The sequence below is a fragment of the Malaclemys terrapin genome, chromosome 1, assembly GCF_027887155.1.
Source record: "Malaclemys terrapin pileata isolate rMalTer1 chromosome 1, rMalTer1.hap1, whole genome shotgun sequence".
NCBI lineage: Eukaryota > Metazoa > Chordata > Testudines > Emydidae > Malaclemys > Malaclemys terrapin.
In genome coordinates, this window is record NC_071505.1 from 92773687 (window position 1) to 92793037 (window position 19351).

The 19351-nt window shown below is 44.9% G+C and overlaps 2 protein-coding genes across 3 annotated transcripts; both read right to left on the reverse strand.

Moving 5' to 3' along the window:
• Nucleotides 1-63: 63 nt before the first annotated feature.
• On the reverse strand, nucleotides 64-10985 carry MIEF1 (mitochondrial elongation factor 1). Of its 2 annotated transcripts, XM_054031215.1 has the most exons (6): nucleotides 10897-10957; nucleotides 8347-8373; nucleotides 7431-7579; nucleotides 7025-7205; nucleotides 5575-5837; nucleotides 64-4485 (listed from the first exon to the last, which is right to left on the reverse strand). In XM_054031215.1, exons 3-6 carry the CDS (start codon nucleotides 7572-7574, stop codon nucleotides 3679-3681), a joined length of 1395 nt encoding a protein of 464 aa, XP_053887190.1. In that variant the 5' UTR covers nucleotides 7575-7579; nucleotides 8347-8373; nucleotides 10897-10957; the 3' UTR covers nucleotides 64-3678. The 2 variants fall into 2 exon arrangements, with proteins under 2 accessions (XP_053887190.1, XP_053887182.1); XM_054031207.1 differs by lacking the exon at nucleotides 8347-8373 and having other exon boundaries at nucleotides 10897-10985.
• A 94-nt stretch (nucleotides 10986-11079) lies between these two features.
• Nucleotides 11080-11981, reverse strand: LOC128838797 (MIEF1 upstream open reading frame protein-like). Its single transcript, XM_054031227.1, has 2 exons — nucleotides 11839-11981; nucleotides 11080-11324 (listed from the first exon to the last, which is right to left on the reverse strand). The coding sequence occupies exon 2, from the start codon at nucleotides 11296-11298 to the stop codon at nucleotides 11086-11088; it is 213 nt and encodes a 70-aa protein (XP_053887202.1). The 5' UTR covers nucleotides 11299-11324; nucleotides 11839-11981; the 3' UTR covers nucleotides 11080-11085.
• Nucleotides 11982-19351: the final 7370 nt, after the last annotated feature.

A 19351-nucleotide genomic window follows, 5' to 3' on the forward strand; every position in this document is an offset into this window, starting at 1 on the left:
ACTGGGAATGAACAGAGAAAGGAGGCAAGGCATTGTATACACATGTATCAAAGATAGCCAACATTCTGTGGAAAGTTATTTTATTTCAGTATTTCCACACACTCTGTCACAGATCATGCACTAGTCCTTCCCCCTTCCAATCCACAACATCACAGCCTGGGAGAAATGGGGGCATCTCAACCGCTCACTTCATAACATGGGCACCCAGACTCCGTGACACCAGGGGCCACACTAGCAGCTTGCCAGGAGGCAAAGGGCAGCCTTTTTACTAATTGCTTTTAATTTTAAAAATCTTCATATGACTTAAAAGGTTAAAGATGGAGCTCAATGGCAGTAAAAACCTACAGTTGAGCTAGCTGGTCCTCACTCTGCAGTTACAGGGAACACAAAGACAATCTTATACGAGTTGTGTGTGACTTTAGCAATAGCAACACACACCAAGGCATTCCCGGAGCCAAGAGTGCAGAACAACAGACTTGGGGCTCTGGACCTGTTACAATCATTTGTCTCCATGGGCTGCACTTCCTTCCCTGAACTGGGGAAGTGGCCACAGGCTGCAATTTTCATATTTTATTCTGGGCATCCTTGCTCTGTACTTTAATTTCATATAGAAAGTAGTCCATGAATGGATAAGACACAGAAGCCCTCCTGGCTATTACTCTACTCTCAATACAACTAGATTTGTAGTGAATTTTAACACTGATAGATGCCAGCTCGACAACCCTTACAAGTGGATGCAGATTAGTGTCAACTTCCAGCACACGGGCCTCCCGCCCTCCCCCCACATCCTTCATGCCTCAGCCCTGACCTGATCTAACCACTCTCTGTGGACACATGGTCAGCTCAATCTCTGTGACCCATTATATCTTTGGCCTATGCTGAGACTGCCAACAAGGGGGTGATTGTTGTCAGTTGTGGCAGCTGCCTGCGGGATGAGAGCACCTGGCTCCCTAGGAACCAGGTGGGACATCCTTATAGCTAGCTCAGCAGGGAAAAAAGTTTTACATTTCAGAATTAAACAGATGAAGTAAAGAAAGTGACTGAAGTGAAGTGGAACAAAGTCTTGCTGAGAGAGGGAAAAGACACAAATTCAACTTTGGAGCAACAAGAAATGGTCATAAAAACATGAATCATTAGGTTGCCAGAAAGAAACAAGGGTTCACTTACAGTGTCTGTATAAAGATAAGGATCTGACAAGAACAGGGAAGACTTCCGAAGCCAAACCAGACACTGGCTTCCCCCTATTCTTGTCTCACCCTTTTTGTAGGGTTTTGATAATTCCTGACCATGCTATTACTCGGTTATGTCCAGGCCATTGTGTTGGAGTCAGCACCAAGTGAGGGGGGGTGAGAACACTGCAGAGATGAATGCACAGAGGGAATCCATCCATCCCTTGGTATTTTAATAGCTTTGTTGACCTTCAAGTAGCTAGAGGGAGGGTGAGTTTCCCAGTCCCCCAAGGGACTCAAAGTCTCGCCTGTTTGTGTTTATGGCAGGAAGACTGATACTGGAAGGACAGCAGAGAGCAAGAAAGGAAAAGGGTTAAACTCCAGGAACATGAGTGAGGAGCAACCAACACCACACCCAACACTGATTGCTGCAAAAGTTAAAAAATAAAATAATACAAAGTCAATTTGTTAACGCTTTGGAGACTACAGATTTTATATAACACACAGCTTTCCAAGCCTTTGGCTGGCAGCCTAGAAAATAGCAGTAGTCTAGGGGTTAAATAATTTAAAATGTAACATTGCATTATCACTGTATACTGAATACTGTTGGACAAACTGGTTAGACTGGACTGACTGCCTGAGAAAACCTGGCCTAGGATAAATGCACATCCCTAGGATTCATCTTACCAGCACCACCTTTAATTAGAAAATATGGCCTAAGTGTCTCTGCTGGGACTCCACCCGAGATTTACATCACAAGCCCCTGCACCACCTTTAAGAGGGAAATAAAATAAGGTCTCAGATCTCTTCTCCTGAGTCTCCACAATTGCAATTCATCTCCTCAGCTTTTGTGTTGCTTTTAAATAGAAGGGTTGGGTGTTAAAAATGGGAAGAGGAAACAACTCCAAAACTGTACATACACATAATGGTAGTACTTGTCATTCAAGACAGACAGAGCCCCACCGTTGTCAGAGGGTGGCAGCATGAAGGAAGCTGTGTAGTCCCGAGCAGATAGGTGCTCCATGCCTGCAATGCAGGAGATACAGCTGTGTGGCTGGCCACTCCCTCAAAGCTGTATAATCATCTGGAGACAGGCAGGAAAGTACAGCAGAGAGAGAACAGCACAAAATGGCAGTGGAAGTTGAAATACTGCAGAAATCTAACAGGACCAAACAGAGGAAATGTGAATTATGTGCCCCACTGTCCCAATGACTTTACACTCCAAACGGTGCAAGTTTAACCTGTGGGAACACAGAAGGGAAGATCTACCCCAGCTCTCCCCTTCCCTTCGTTTTCTCCCAAAACAGAGATACAGACCCTTCATCTCCTGTTCCCAGTACCTCATTCCTAGATGGCTACTAGGCACTAATACTGCACTTAGTATGTATGGGCCAGATCCTCAGCTGGTGTAATTCAGTGTGGCTTCATCAACTTCAGTGCAGCTTCACCAATTTACACCAGGTGACAACCTGACCCATGCGTGTCTATTGCAAACCCCTCTGTTGTATAAACCTGCTTCCGCCTTTTACCGAGAGTAAAACCACAATGGCATGAGAGAGATGCTATAAGAGAGAAACTGAGAAAATAGCCCCTGTATTCAGCCGCTTACGCTGCACATTTGGGGTCTCACCTTGACTATTCTTGATTTCCAAGGCAATTCCACCAGCAACACCCAATGGATCTTGCCAGGCAGGAATGGCAAACCCCCCCTCTCCTCAGCCTCATGGGGACAGGATGTACATGCACAGTTTCTTCATAGGTTCAGTGGGACCAGCACATACTTGAAGGGGTGGTGCACCTTTGACTGATCACATACACCCAGCTTACCAAGGATGACACTGCTGTTGGGACTCCACACTGGCAGAAACGTCAGCCCTGTGTATACTTCTCCTGCAAGCCTTACACCCCTACACACTGCCTGTACAATCATCATGCAGAGTTTACTCTGTAATACAATCACTGCTATACACAGTCCTATTAAAAAATCCCAGTTGGGCTGCTATGTACTTCTGGGTCTGAATGGGAGAGAGAGGAAAGGAAAACAACAAGGTAGGTGAAACAGAGGGAAACACATGAGGGAGGGAAAGCCAGACTGTGGAAGAAATACTAGATGTCAACAATAAGTTTGCTCAAATTGCCATTGGATTCACTGGCCCAGTTCCACCCACTCTAACATGGAAGTGAAGGGGTTCACTTCCTGCAGCAAGTAGCATAGGGAAAAGAGGGCACAGTGTTTTGGTAGGTTGGAACACCTGCAGCAGGCCTTAAGAACAAACACTGCACAATGGTCCCCCTCCCCGCCTCCCGCAGTCAACAGATAACAGCTGGGACAGAGAACAGTGGAACTGGACCAGTAGCACCAAGAAATCCAGCGGGAGCACCAACTTCACAGCAGGAAGTATGGGTGGCCTAAAGAAAAAAGATGGGGGGAGAGGGGACAACAGTTAGTAAGAGTCAAAGTCCATCTTGGCCAGACAACCCGAACATCATTCTCCCATGTAAAGTCCCATTACGTCTGCAGCAAGACCTGTGGCTCTGAGAGGGAGCTGTAGAGAGTGTAGCCCAACTCATCCACTTCTTCAGGGGTGAGCTCTGAAAACAAGTTCACCTTGGGATTCAGAGCACTGGGTAAGACCCCAGCCTCCAAGTAGCCAATCAGTCCCTTCAGTGCCTGCAGGAAGCGGTCAGCTAGCACATCTTGGGACCAGTCAGACTCCTCTTGGGCCAAATGCAGGATGACATTGGTGAGCTGGCTGGCAGTGAGGCGGCCCAGTGCTGGGTTTGACTTGCACACAGCTTTGAGAATCTTGAGGCACAAGCAACGGCAGCCAGAATCACCTTGGTCCAGGGCCCGCAGGCGAGCTGTCTCTGCTGGCCGCAGGCTCAGTCGCCATAGATTGTCATACTGGGCCAATCGGTGGGGTCTGGCCACCAGGATGGTGTCACCAAGTGTCAGGGATGGCAGGAAGTCAATAAGAAGGTGTCGCTCTGGCTCATACTGGACTTCCAGTGTCAGGGTCTCTGGGGGTGCTGCTGGACGGATCACATAGTCCAGGAGGGACCCAATGGCTGGCCAATTAATGGAGCCTGCCACTACTTTCTCAAAGGTGTCTGCCACAGCCTTGGGGGAGAGGTAGCCCCCCACCACACAGCGGTCCCAGTAGCTGCTCCCACGGGGGAAGTACTCTGGGTTTTCCCGACGCACCAGGCAGAAGCCAGGGATGTTCATGATGGTGTCCTCACCTGGAATGCATGACCACAGGTTCTGCTCCAAGACCAGAGGCACAATGAGCTGAATGTGATCAGCTGTCACTACCTGTCAGGAGAGGGAAAAAAGGGCAAGAGTTAACAGTTGAACCTGCTGGGATAAAGCCATCTATCTGCTCACCACACATCTTCCTTCAAACGGGAATCCAAGAGGCTCTTTCTAAGTGGGACTCTCTGCCTTCCTTTCATCAGGAAACATGCAGAGGGATCATTCTTCATAATCCAGGGAAAAACTGCAGGGCATAATGAAATCTGGTATTTACTCAGCATTTGCCTGAAAGATCTCTATGCACCTTTTGAACTCAAATGGATATACCAACTACAACATGGATTGTTTCACCTACCACTAAAGTGAATCCACCTCTTGGGTACGACATGGCAGTTGTTTCACATACAGCAACATTACGGGACACGAACTGAAGAATAACTGACAAACTGCAGGGAGAGCTTAAGTTGTCAAATCTGAATCATCCCACAACAGAATCTGGCACAGGTGCTAGAGTCAATGCCCCATTCTCTTGAGAAAGGTGTGCTGGGATCTTTAATGACCATATGTGATTAAAACATCAGATTTAAGTTGCATCTGATACGCAGCACTCCAACCAGGAGCATCGATTCAGTGCTGCCTCAGAAGTGATTCACTCACTATAGTCTGTAGCCATTTTTGCATCAAAGTGATCTACAACAGAGCTTGCTCTCCAGTTCAACTCTGTCATGTATTAACAAAACAAACAAACAAAAAGAGTAGGAAAGGCTTACAGAAATATACAAGAGTTCTGAGGGAAGCAACACATTTGGAGGAGGATGTGCAAGGTAAGTGCTGTGGGGAAGGATAGAGATAGAGAAAAATGGAGATGTGGCAGAGCAGGAAAATACAGAGGGGGCAGAGAAAGAAGGAACTGGAACAAGCAGAAGGGAAAAAACGAAGGTAGTAAAGGGCAGATGTTCCACAGACACAGTCAGAGCTGCATGTCTGTTTTGCAAAAACATCACACAAATGGATTCCCAGGAAATATGGCATCAGAAGGCTTTTTAAACAGGAATGCTGTGCTGAAGCAGCACACCCAGCAGGGAAGCCTGAAATACCTCTACCCAGTCACCTGCAGCATAATGGATACCACACACTCCAATGAGTTACCTGCAGATCATCATACAGGCTGCCACTGAGGTACATGTCACGCAGGGGCATGTCTGGCAGCTTGGCACGTAGGAAGCTACGCAGCTCAGCGCAGATATCTACAGCTGCCTGCTTGGCCCGGGCCTGCTCTTCTGCTGGGATAGCCACTTTCCTCCGGTAGTAGGCAAAGAGTTTTTCTTGCAGGGACAGACGGAGGCGCGACTTCTTCAATTCTACTTGGCTCCTCTTGGCAGACAGTTTGGGCTTTGCAGGTCGGAACTCATCTGTCAGGCAAGAGAGAGAAATCCCATAATCCCCAACATTTTATTGCTAAATGTTTGACAGAGATAACTTGGCGGCGCTGAAGTGCAGCCCCCTTCAGGGTGGAGTTTAACAGTCATTTTGCAGGCTTTATTATGAGTATCACTGTAGGAGAAAGTTGTGAATAACTTCAACAATAACTACTAAAGGAATTAGGTGGGCAGACAGTAAGTTCCCAGAGTTGAAATTTAACATGAACAATGAGACTAACACCCCATATCTTGCAAAATGAAATGATGTTGATGACTGTAAGTGGGCAGCACTTGTTAAATTTTATCCAAAAGACAGCAACCCTTGCAGCATAAGTGCCTCTAACATGATGCAGGAACAATGAGAGGACAGAGTACCCCTTCCTGAATCACCAACACCTGAGTTTTTCCTGAAGGGCTCCTACGATGTACTGACAAAGCCCAATGCGGTTTAGCTTCTGAGATCTGATGTGGTTACAGTAATTTAAGGTGGTGGTTTGTCTGTTGGGGCTGTATTACCATCATAGATCAGGAGGCAGGCCAGAACAGGTGGGTAAGCAAGAAGAGCTAAGAGACACTGTAGGTCAAGCAGTTATAGGGCTTATGTTGTTTCTGGGGAAAGGGAGTGGATTTCTCAAGGATCTCTCTCTCAAGCCTTCCATCTGATAGCTAGACCTGAACAGATACCTTCTCAGATCTCATTGATTCAACACTTCTTCATACTGCAGCACTTCTCTCTGGTTGAAATATGAAGCAGCCCTCTCATCACCAAGGGAAATAAAGTACCCCTTCCTCAGGCAGTATTCAAGGAGATTATTTTAAGAGCTGCTGTAATGCCTTTATTCAGCTCCTAGAGGACTCTCCCAACCTTTGGGGGATGACAGAGCCCATTTAATTACTTCAGATGACATAATTCAGCTCTTGACTTGGATGCCCTGCTCATTAAGCTTCTTGCTGCTCCCCCAGTAGCAATGCCAAAGCCAACCTGGAGTTGGCCTGCTTGCAGAAACAGAGATTTGGCACCAGGTAAAGTTCTGTGCCAGGTTATTATTTTGCAGATTCTACATTAAAAACTGGTGATCCTTAGAGGTTGGTTAAAGATCTCAATTTTACCTGGAGAGGGGGTAACAGGATTGAAAGGGAAGCTGCTATAATGCTGAAAGTGTCACACTGCTTCTTACCTGCATCTAAAGCTGAAGGGTCAGTTGGGAGGGTCTGTAGGGAACGGCTCAGATTTGTCTTCATATCCTGGTTCAGTAACCGTGATGAGGACCCCAGCCAGTTTGGCTCCTCCCAGCTTCTCTTTCCTGACTGACTCAAGCGGGTGGGGCTACTGGGAGCACTGATTGCCCTGTCATACATCTGAAATGGCATCACAGAGACACAAGGAGTTACATTTGTTAAGTGCCCCATCCATTAGGAAACAACCAGCCCATATGCCTTCATTGGGTCCTTCCCATCCCCACATTCCTCGGTGTTCATCTCTCTACCCCTCACCTTGTTACCTTCAGTATCTCTGTTCTAATGTTCCATGCCCCTCCTCCACACAAGCACACCTTCCTTCCCCACAGACCTCCTCACACTTACTCGTTTGACAGCCAGCGTGGCAATGCCCAGCATGGCAGCTCCGCCCACACCCAACACGAGCCGGGCATTGGAGAGCACAAAATCGATGGCTGTGCCAATGCCGTTGTCATCCTTCTTCCCCTTGCGCTCTCCAGCACCTGCCATCTCACCTTGAGAGGAGAGAACAGATTTGTCAGAACTTTGTACCCCACCAATCTAAACCTCCATCTCCCCAGTCTGTTTCCCACTGTTCTTTGGAAGTTAGGATTTCCCACAATGAATAAGATTAATGGTCCATCTATTTCTATATTTTGCCTCCTACCACACTGGCTCAGACCATGTCTAGTCAGTTTTCTTGCCTCCAACAATGGCCAATGTCAGACTCTCCATAGAAAGGAAATAAAACCCCTTTAAATGTTCCTAATTACATGGTATTATAGTCATTGGGAAAATTTCTTCAACTCCAGCTCTCAGTTTATGACCTGAAGCATGATGATTAACAGCTCCTGACATTTTACCTGACCATTGCGGAGGCTTTGTACATGAACGTAGTAACCCTCACTCTGGTACTAGCACCTGCAATGCAGCAGCACAGAATGCTGTCCTGGGGAGACAGCAAATGAGAGGGCAGCAAGAGCTGGGGAAGGGGCTCAGAATCCACCCAAAGGGGGAGTTGTGGGGGAAAAAAAAAGCTGTTAGAGAAGGAGAAGAATCTAGCTGCTGAGGTAGCAAGTGAACTGGAGTCTGGGTAGAAGGTGAGGTGATAAAATAAAACAACTGGAGAATAAAAGTAGGGGACTGGGAAGTGAGGAGGAGGAAAGAAGGAAAATAGGAAAGGTTTCAGGTCAGGAAAAGCAGGAAAAATATACAGACCTAGGTACGTGAGCAGATACTATTAGAGAAGGGAAGTAGAAGGAAATAAAGTCTACAGACTTACCAGAGAAAATGTATCAAGGGAAAAAAACTGAAAGGAAATATAAAGTGGTGAAAAATGGAATTGATCAAAAAGTTGTTTTAGATGAAAACAGATCCTGAAAACAGTAAACATGACACCCATCCACAAAGGACCTAAAGTATATTAACAGAGACAATGACTATTTGTGCATCTATTGAAGGAATACAGTTGAAAGGTGACTAATGGCTAAGTGAGAGCCCTCTAGGTCAGGGGTTCTCAAACTGTGGGTCGGGACCCCTCAGGGGATCGTGAGGTTATGATGTGGGGGGTCATGAGCTGTCAGCCTCCACCCCAAACCCTGCTTTGCCTCCAGCATTTATAATAGTGTTAAATATATTTTAAAAAGTGTTTCTAATTTATAAGGGGGGTTGCACTTAGAGACTTGCTGTGTGAAAGGGGTCACCAGTACAAAAGTTTGAGAATCAGTGCTCTAGGTGAAGAAACCCTGCTTGTGGATAAACTCGATGGAAAGAGGTACAGCCACAGGAACAACAAATTTAAGGAGTGCTCCAAACCAAGGGGAAGCAAGAACAGGACAGCAAGAGTGGAGTTGGACCTATAGCCAAGGAGAGGAAAAGTTGATTCTTCCCTGAAGTGACGCAGTTAAATAATCTCTTGTTCTTTTTAATAAAAACGTATTTGGTACTAACTGCATGGAGTAAGGAAGAATAATGTGTACAAGTTCCCAAAGGTTAATGAGTTGGTAACAGTTTATTATTACAAGTAGTCTTTGGTAACATTCTATATTATTTATGTTCCTGGTAAAATTTGGGGTTCTCCCTTATAAAATTCTAAAAATTTAAAATGATTCCTTTTGTCTTGGTTTGCCTCTGCCTCTCCTCAGTTAGCACAGTCTAGCTGGATTACCACATAACTATCTAATGCTTTTAAAAAATCTCACTAACATATTTGCCTCAGTTATGTCTTGCAATAGTGATTTTTATATGTTAAACCATATTACCTTTTATGTCTTTTCCCTTTAACCAGCTGAATACTGTACTAGGGGACTGGCCTCTCTGCCATTTATACAAAGATCATATGCAATGTAACTCTAAACGTTCTCATTCAGGGATACTCAAACTTCATTCAGCCTGCCCAGGCCCACTCTGCCCGGGGGGCGGGGGGGGGGGGGAGCAGAGGGGGGAGGAGCCAAAACCCCACCGCCCTGGACCAAAGCCAAAGGACTTCAGCCCCAGGCACAGGGCCTGTAACCTGAGTCCTACCACCCAGGGCTTCAGCTTTGGCCCCAGGAAGTGGGCCACAGCAAGTCTAAGCCACCCCTGGTGACCCCATTAAAATGGGATCACAACCCACTTTGGGGTCCTGACCCACAGTTTGAGAACCACTGTTCTCATTCATATGCACGTCTAATTTTGAATCCTACTAAATTATTGGCTTCAATAGTAGATAATGGCAATGAATTCCACTGCTTAATTACGTGTTTAAAAAGTATTTTCTTTAATCACTTTTAAACTTGCTATTTTTCAGATTCATCAAAGATGTATCTGCACTAGGGAAATTTTCAAAACTATTTTAAAGCCAGTTCTGCTATACTGATTTTAGAACTGGCTAAAGGCACACTATTCACCAAGTTTTAGGCAGTTTAGAATGGCCACACTTGTTCTTCTGAACCAGTTCCCAAAATCACTTTAAACTCCAAGAACTCAAGAAAGATGGTCACTGAGCTGATGAGTTTGCAACTGAATTACTTTTGGTCGCTATACAGAAGATGTAGCAATAGTCCACAGCGGTACCACTAAAACAGTGGCTCTCAACCAGTAAATAGTCTGGGTATAAAGGCCCTGGGGCAAAGCTATAATTAGACATTTTAGTGCCCAGGGCAAGCAAGCATATTTGCACTCCCTACCAGAGGTGATGTGGGAGTGGACCATATGGAGTCACGTTCCCCCACCTCCCAGATTTTTTGGTTGCACCCCTCAACACAGACAAACTGGGTGGCCTGCTGAGGTGAGTCGAGATGGAGGTGGCGCACCCTCCCCGAGATCTGCTGTGTGGGGCTGACCCGAGCTGCCCTCACAGCTTTGTGCCGTGGGCAGCTGCCCCGCTCTTGCTACGGCCATGCCCTGGGGTGGTTTTGGTCATATCCTACCCCTGGGGGAGGCTGGATCCTGCCGAACACTTAACCCACAGTGGTGGCTGCTTCTGTGGGGGTGTCTGGGCTTGACTCTCTGCTCTGGCCGTTGCAAACTCCAGGGTTGCAGCCCTGCTCAGGTTTATCCCCATGATCCCAGCTCTACCAAATTTGTACGAGTTGCGTTGTGACCTGGCTCATGTGATTGCAGTACAGTTCACTCAAATTTGGCCTAACCAGACTTCCATCATGACAGCTGGGCCAAACCTGAGTGGAACTGGAACCCGAGGTTGCAGTGCTTAGAGCAGGGAGGCGAGTCCAACCAGCCCTGTGGGATGGCTGCCACATGACCCTTTGAAACATTCTAGCGACCCAATTTTGGGTCCCTACTCGTGGGTTGAGAAACCCTGCAATAAAACAAACAACAACAAGTAACCTACCTAAGGCTTAATGCATCTGTGAGGGGAACACGGGAGCACTGCCTGTACGGATGGATATTCAGGCACCTTCTGGACTTTCTTCTTCAAGTTCGTGCTGGGCAGAAGATATTACCCATCTGTCCAGGATGATTAACGGTTTTGCAAGGAGAGAAAAAGGAAGCAAGATAAAAGCAGGAGGAGGCAAAGACTCTAAACCAACCCTCCCAGTCTACTGTGCAGGAAGGCCTGTCCCTTCTCCAGTTGTCTCTCTCTGTCTTCAAGCCGTTCCAGTTGCTGGTTCTTGCGGAACTCACGCCGGATCGAGGCGAGGTAGAAATCACGGTCGGTGTAGCGTAGACCACGGCCCTGGCGCAGCAGAGCGCGATAGAGGTTCAGCACTGCCTCACGGGACCACGCTGCCATGGGGGACAGATGCAGGAGAAGGCAAACTGAAGAAAAATAGATGAGTGAAAGTCAACATTTGTTTCCCAGTTGTGTTTCACTACCTCCCCCCTGCAAGTCTCCCTGATACTTTCTTCACAAGCCACTAGGAAAGGGGAACCTAGGGGGATGGATTTCCACCAGAGAAGGAGAGGGAAACTTAGTGCAGAGGAAAAGATCCCTACTGGGGGGCAGAGAACAACCTCACCCTATCTGCCAGCAAAGCAGAAAGAGGCAATAACACAAAACAGAGACACTGTAAAATCCCCCTAAGCACGACACTAACCCCCCTCCCCCGCACCGAGACTCTCTGTCTCCGCCCGGGCTTCCCCTGCCAGGCTCTGTAAGGAGGCGGGCGGACCCCTGTGCGGGCTGAGGAAGGGCCCCAGGGAGCAGCGCGGGGCGGGATCCCTTGGGCGGACGAATCCGCTGGAAAAGGGTTTGGGGGAAGGAGGGGGCCGGGCTCGCTGCGGGCGGGGGGCGGAGGGGGCTGGCCCGGGACCCCGCTCCCCTCACACTCACCCGGGAAGCGGGAGCTGTTTCTCGGTCCCTCACTGTCGCCTGGTCCCGCTTCTGGGCGTCAGCACCGCCCACCCCCCAGCACCGCTTCCCCGGGGTCACCCAGCAACATGGCCGCTTCGCTTCCGGGGCGCGACCCCTGGCGGCCAACCAGCGAGAGCGAGCGGGAGCATAGATTGTACGCGCCGGGAGGGCGAACTTCCGCTCGTCGCGGCGCGAGGCAGGGAAGGGCGCTCAGGGCTGCCCCCATCAGACCGGCGGTGCTGTACGGAAAGCGAGCGGGGACAGCTTGGAATCCCTCCTTAGTCCTTCCCCTCCGGCGGTGGGACGTGGCAGAGCCCAGACCTGCCCTGAGCGGCGTTGCACGTCACTGGCGCGTGGGCAAGCCCTAGCGGGAAGCGAAGAGCTCACGCGCGTGCACCTCCCTGCAGATCTCACTGGGCTGAGCTGGGCTGTCAGGCTCAGGTGCAGACCTTATTGTCACTTCCTATGTATTGATTTAGTGTTTCCTACTCTACACTGGAAGAGCGCCAGTCCAGTTCTCTGCCTGCCCTGGATCATTTTTGTGACGTGCCCCGTATAAACAAACAGACTCATTAATTATCCTAAGATCAAATCAGATAGTACAACAAATTGATTAGCAAATTCTTAAGATTCAGATCCTTCATAATTTGGTGTTTGTTGAGGTGTGGGTGGGGTGCTGGTAGGGTGCCGGTAGGGTGCCATAAATTTGCATGTGGATTTAGTTTTTGATCCTCTAATGCTTTGTGGTTAAGGAAGGGAGTGTTTGTTGCTTTGGTTAAGATGGCAGCAAAAGGTCAACGTTCTTTTTTTGTATGTTCCGTTCTGAAATTACTCTTGGGCAAGTCCCAATGTGCGCAATATGTACTTTCAAAACTGCAGCTGAAGGATTGCTGTTGAAGTCTTGCTCTAGCTTGTGTTGAAAAAAGTGCAGTTCTGCTCTGAAAAGTGACTTTGTACAAATTGTGTGAGAGGGCTCCATGTTTATTGTCTCTCTTTAGGTCCAATATAAATATATGCTCAGTTTATAATAAAGATTTTTTTAAATTGCCTTTGCCTCCCCTTTTTCCCTTATGTTGAATATATAAAGATATTTAACTAATTATATATAAGATTATTTGCTTCCTTTTATTTTTTCTTGCTTTTTAAAATATTAGAAATATCAGTAACTAAGTCAGGGTTGGTTGGTTTGTTTTCACTGGAGAACTTCTGGGGGTTCCCAGATATGCTTATTGTGAACTCTCAAACCTTAACTGAAAGGCTAGGAGTGTTGACACTTTTACAAAATAATCCTTTCGGCCAAATGTTTGTTAGGCATTAGAGGTAAATATGTGTAATTTTAAACAGTCTGACTTTAAAACCATTCCCCCTCTCAGCCTGTTATCTTTTGTAATGTCAGAACTTCACTAGTTCTCCAAGTACCTACGGCTCTGTCTACACTAGGGAAATTTTGCAAGCCATTCCTAACACTGATTCAGCTCCACTGGTGTTAGCAATGTTGGGAGCCCTAGTGTCCACAAGCCAGTAGCTGCTATTACTGTTTAAAGCACTATGTTGATTAGACCTGCTCATCAAGTGAAAGTCACAATTAACAGCTCTTTCTGTAATTCTGTCTAGAAATATACTTCCCATTTAAACCTTCCCATTGAACAAAACACTCAATTTAATATTTTTCTTTAAAAGCTTCTAGGATATTCCTATACTTTACGTATACAAATGCCAATACAGAAAATATGGCTTCACGTTCAACAGCAACCCTACATTGGCTACACCAAAATGCTGCTGTAATGTAGATGAGGCTCCAGAGTTCATGTCCCAAATGGCTTTTTGTATTCCTTTCACATGGATTGCTTCTGAAAGCAGAGCACTCTCTACCCCGTACAGTAGGGGAAGGAAAAGTTAAACAAAACATTTAGCAACAATCTTTTCCATCTCTCTAAATGCATGCAAATACCGTTGCTGGTGATAGCCTCTAAATCTGTTATTAATTTCAAGAGCTCTGTGTGGATACAAAATCTGTATCCGCATCTGATCAGCGATCTGCGGATATCCGCAAATTTGCAGGGCTCTATTAATTTCTCCCTCTCTGTTCAATATGCTGTCTTCTATGTGAATGGCCAAGGTCAACCAAAAACCTAATGACTCCCCACATAATCTAGTTAACTCTTTAAGAAAAAGAGGTTTAAAAAATCTTGACCATTTATAACAAAAAAATAATTCCACTTCATTAATAAACATCTTACTAAGCTGTGCCCTTGTAAAAAAGCAAGGAGGTATACATTTGAAGAACCCAGGGTAATTGGTTAATCCTTTCAGCTCTTTAAATCCTAGCATAAGTACATTTTTTCAACAAGTCCTAATGTTCTAGCTAATGTGTATGGCCCCAAATAAACAAACCGCTTACACATGTTTTTAACTTTAAGCAGATGAGTGATCCCATTGCTGTTCAGCAAAGCACTTAAGGACACTGGTGGTATTTAAGCACATGCTTACAGTTAGGCATGTGTTTGAGTGCTAGGGATGGGATTGCTTATGTGCTTTTAAATACACCTCCACCCCGATATAATGCTGTCCTCGGGAGCCAAAAAACCACGTTATATCAAACTTGCTTTGATCCGCTAGTGTGCGCAACCGCCCCGGGGAGCACTGCTTTACTTATGTGCATAAGGCTTTGATTCAGCAAAGCATGTAGGCACTTTCTTAAGTCTCATTGTCTTCAATAGGCCTTAAGCATGCATTTAAGTACTTGGCTGAAGTGGGACCTATGTGCACCACTGCCCTGTACTGAATATAGATCTGGGCAAGTAAGCGAGAGTGTTCTCTGTGTGATTTCAGGTTGTCCTTTATTGGCTGGCTCACCATGGAGATGAGTCCTGAAAAGGTCACTCATGGAAAGTCTCTTCTAGCTCACAAGGTAGAGGCCTGTGCTTTTCGGAGCAGCAGTTCTTGAGTTGTATTTTAGGGATTGTTAAAACTCTGTTTTCTAAACATAATAAAAAACATAATTAAAAAATTAAAAAGTCATATATTTCTCCACATAATGTTCTTAAAGTAATAGATAAATTAAAATGGCATAGGGTTATAATAAAATACCTTATACTAGAGGTAATAAAAATATACAAGAGAACTTTTGACCCAATCAAATCTAATTTGTCAAACTGTCATGCTAAATTTCCATTAGCCTAAATTATACTGTACATTTTTCTTTTTCTTTTCCCCTGTTAAGGTGGGAAGATTGCTGGATCTCATGATGATCGTTTACTTTAAGTTCAATCCATATTAAGATTTATAAGTAACAGGATAGAAGATAATGTTGAAAATTTAATCAATACTATGCTCACTGTGGTTACTCTACCTCTGAATGGAGATAGCAGGAAAAGAAAGTGGACAGTGAAAATGCTCAGATATATAAAAAAACTTCCACAGGAGGAGAAATTGAAAAAATTGAGACTGTTTGTAGAGAAGAGACAAATAAGAGGGGAGATGACAGAGATATGCAGAATGATTAATGGTATAAAGAAGGTAAATTATGTGCTCATAGTAATCCTCTCTCAACAGGGAGACTTCATTGAAACTGGAAAGCAACCTGATAAAAGGGAATACAGTTTTACAAAAGGCATAATTCTCTTATTTGGTTCTATTCAATGTCTCCATAAATGATTTGAATAATGGCAATGAGAGTACACTTAAAGTTTGTGGACAATACTAAGCTGGGAGGGGTTGCAAGCATTTTGGAGGTCCGAATTAGAATTCAAAATGATCTTGACAAACTTGAGAAATGGTCTGGAATAAACAGGATTAAAATCAATAAGGACAAATGCAAAATACTACACTTAAGAAGGAATACTCAGTCACACAAATGGGAAATGACAGCCTAGGAAGGAATGCTGCAGAAAAGGATCTGGAGGTGATAGTGGACCACAAACTAAGTATGGATCAACAATGTAACACTGTTGTAAAAAAACCAACATCGTTTTAGAATGTATTAGCAGGAGTGTTGTAAGCAAGACACAAGAAATAATTCCTCCACTCTACTCAGCACGAATGAGGCCTCAGTTGGAATATTGTGTCCAGTTCTGGGCGCCACACTTCAGGAAAGATGTGGACAAATTGGAGAAAGTCCAGAGGAGAGCAACAAAAATTGTTAAAGGCCTAGAAAACATGACCTACAAGGAAGGATTAAAAAATTGGGTTTGTTTAGTCTGGAGAAAAAAACACAACAGGGAGATGATAACAATCTTCAAGTACCTAGAAGGCTGTTATAAAAAGGAGGGTGATAAATTGTGCTCCTTATCCACCAAGGACAGGACAAGAAGCAGTGGGCTTAAATTGAAGCAAAGATTATTTAGGTTAGACATTAGGAAAAACTTCCTAACTGTAAGGGTAGTTGAGCACTCTAGAACTAATTACCTAGGGATATTGTGGAATCTCTGTCAGAGGTTTTTAAGAACAGCTAAGACAAATACCTATCAGGGATAGTCTAGATAATATTTAGTCCTGCCTTAGTGCAGGGGACCTATTGAGGTCCGTTCCAGCCCTACATTTCTGTGATTCTATAATTAACCTGTGAAACTCACTGCCAAAAGATATGGATATGGCCAAGAGTTTAGTAGGATTCTAATTGGGATTGGACATTGATATTGGATAATGAGACCATCCACAGTTACATTACATAGGATAAAAAAAAAAGTCATGAGGGATATAAGCCCTTATACTTCTGGGAATAAGCTAACCACTGGCTGGTTCTTGCTCACATGCTCAGGCCCTAACTGATCACCATATGTGGGGTCGAGAAGCAATTTCCCCCCAGGTTAGATTGGCAGGGACCTTGAGGGTTTTTCACCTTCCTCTGCAGCGGTGTGGGTGCAGGTCACTTGCCAGGATTATCTGGGTATATCTCACATAATCATTTTCCTACCTTTGTGGGGGACTCAGGCACTGGTGCACTTTGCTCTCTGCCTGTGGCACATAATAGTCTAGTTTCTTGTGGGCTGTAATAATTTCAGTAGTTGGGTTTAGTGTGCAAGAGCTGGGTGATGTGGGTGGCTTCTGATATATGGGTCAGAATGAATGATCTGGTGGTCCCTTCTGGTCTTAAACTCTATGACACTCTGACTGAGAAGAGATAGACAGAAACTTCCACTATGGGGAGGTTTTTCCATAATTGTTCACTATGGGATTTCTTGCACCTTCATCTGAAGTATTGGGTGCTGGCCACTATCAGAAAGGGAGGTTTGGACCAAGTGGACAATTGTTCTGATCTGGCATGGAAATTCCTATGTCTACTATGTCTTCATCATTAATCTTAGAGACCAATATAGCCATAATTTATTCCATTAAGCGCATGCGTGTGTGTGTGTATGTATACACAAATACATATAAAATACATGGAAAATTAGTTTTTAATCTGAGAGAAGCAATGCACTTCAGTAGAGAAGCTTACATATTTTTGTCTGTAATAATTGAATTACATAGATCATCTCTTTAATGCCTGTCCTGTCTGTTTTTCCGTATACCATGGATTTTTACCAAAACTAGAGTTTAGGACAACTATAAAAAAGTCATAAAACCATATTCACTCCAGCACAGATTGGTTATCTAAATTGCTATCTTTCATCTACACCTAAAGCCCCTTTCTCAGGCTGTCAGTATATTTCAAAACAAGGATGCTAAAGTCTTGAATACAGTTATGTAAGTGATCAATCTGACAGCCACATAATGTCTTTTTTCTAGGGTCCTAAGTTCTATCCATGCTATTAACCATGAAGTAATTGGGCTAGATTCTCTGCTGGGGTAATGGGTACAGCTTTGTTGAAACCACTGGAGCGGTGCCCATTTACACCAGTGATTAATTTGGCCCTTGTGTCCATAGCATGATTTTATTTATATATATATATATATATAGTTGAGAAGCACATAATCTGTCTGTAACTCTCCATGCAAATGACCAGAGATTCAAATAAGCTAGTGAAATCTTTACTTGCTTTACCAGAGTAATCGCATATGGCTCAAGACTGCAAGGTGGCGAGCACTCTTGTCCTGATTCACCAACGCACTTAAGTCCATGCCTAACTTTAAGCATGTGAGTGGTCCCACTGATCACCTTCCACTATCAATCCTTAGAAGAACTTGCTTAGTAGAAAATAGAGAGCTCCATTTGTCCATATAATGGAATTGTCACAGGGCAGAGGAAAACCTTATGATCAAGATCTGAATTGTAACTTGTAAAGCTCCCCAGAGCTTTTGATCAGAAGCAGACCCTCCTATAACCAGATAAATACATTCTCAAGAGTAAAGTATTGTTTCTTATGCTTAAAGTTAGTAAATAGTTTAATACTTATTTACAGACCTGGAGTTGAGGGAAATTCATATCCCCAAATAAATGTCTAAAGGACCAAGATCAGGAATAGATAAGTAATATATTTATGGTAACAATTGATCAAAAAGAAGGTAAGAGGCAAAAAATGAGAAATAATGAATAATACTTTGTGCCTTCATAGCACTTTTCCCATCTATAATTACATTTATTGGCTTTACAGAGTTGGTGGCCTTTTAGAGGTTCATTAATATCTTTTGTTCATTTATCTTGTTTAAATCAAATAAACAACTTTGAAACCACCAGATTGTACATAGGCCAATCTTGTGTTCCTGTCTGTATTATCATCCTTGTCTTCCCCTTCCTCTTCTCTGTTTTGGTCAATACTCACTTATACCATCTACTCTATTCAGATTGTTAAATCTTTGAGGCAGGTCTGTTCTGGTGGAGACCTGCTGCAGATATGGGCATGGATCAGGGAGAGATTTATGCCATCTCCAACTGATGTTTAAGGACTGTGAAGAATTTGCCAGATATCACCAGAACCACACCGCTTTCCAAGGCTCAGGCACAGGGCAAGCCCATTCCAGCACAACCTGTCCTTCATAATGAAAAGAGAACTTGGCTCTGTACAGCTTCTCCAGGATGGCTTGGGTTACTGTTCTGGACAGGTCTCATCCCCTGCCTCAGATAATCTGGACCAGGCTCCCTTTCTAAGGACTGTAGAGGCTGTCACCTGTCTCTTCGGAATGAGGCTCACCTATCCCAGGGTCAAAACACCCTGTTCAATTGCTGAGCACCTGGAATCTTTCTCATCTTTAGCCTTCAAAGTTCTCGTTTGAATATTTGCTACTGCCACCAAGATCTGCAGCTGCAGGGGCTCTGTCTGGGCCCACACTTTAGGCTTCTGGACCCCAGGCAGTGGCCCTTCTACTCATCCAGCCATAGCCCCTGCCTCTTTCATTGTCAGCAACAGCCAGATATGCGCCTGACACTCAGCACCATCCATTTTTAGGGCTAGCTAATTTGGCAGGTGGGCTGGTGGATTCCAATGGATGTCTAAGAACACTGTACTTCTATCTATATCAACCAACAACTTCTCTGGGGGTTGATAAGCGTCAGCAATGCAGTAGTGCCAGCCATGGAGTTAAAAAAAAAAATCACCTCACCTCCCAGAAA

Bases quoted from the DNA above. Each gene is read 5' to 3' on its own strand.
- MIEF1 (XM_054031207.1), bottom strand. From the start codon at position 7,574: ATGGCAGGTGCTGGAGAGCGCAAGGGGAAGAAGGATGACAACGGCATT. The intron at 7,206-7,430 runs GTAAGTGTGAGG...ATGCCATTTCAG, and splicing joins CCACGCTGGCTGTCAAACGA to ATGTATGACAGGGCAATCAG. The intron at 5,838-7,024 runs GTAAGAAGCAGT...CTTGCCTGACAG, and splicing joins CCCTTCAGCTTTAGATGCAG to ATGAGTTCCGACCTGCAAAG.
- LOC128838797 (XM_054031227.1), bottom strand. From the start codon at position 11,298: ATGGCAGCGTGGTCCCGTGAGGCAGTGCTGAACCTCTATCGCGCTCTG.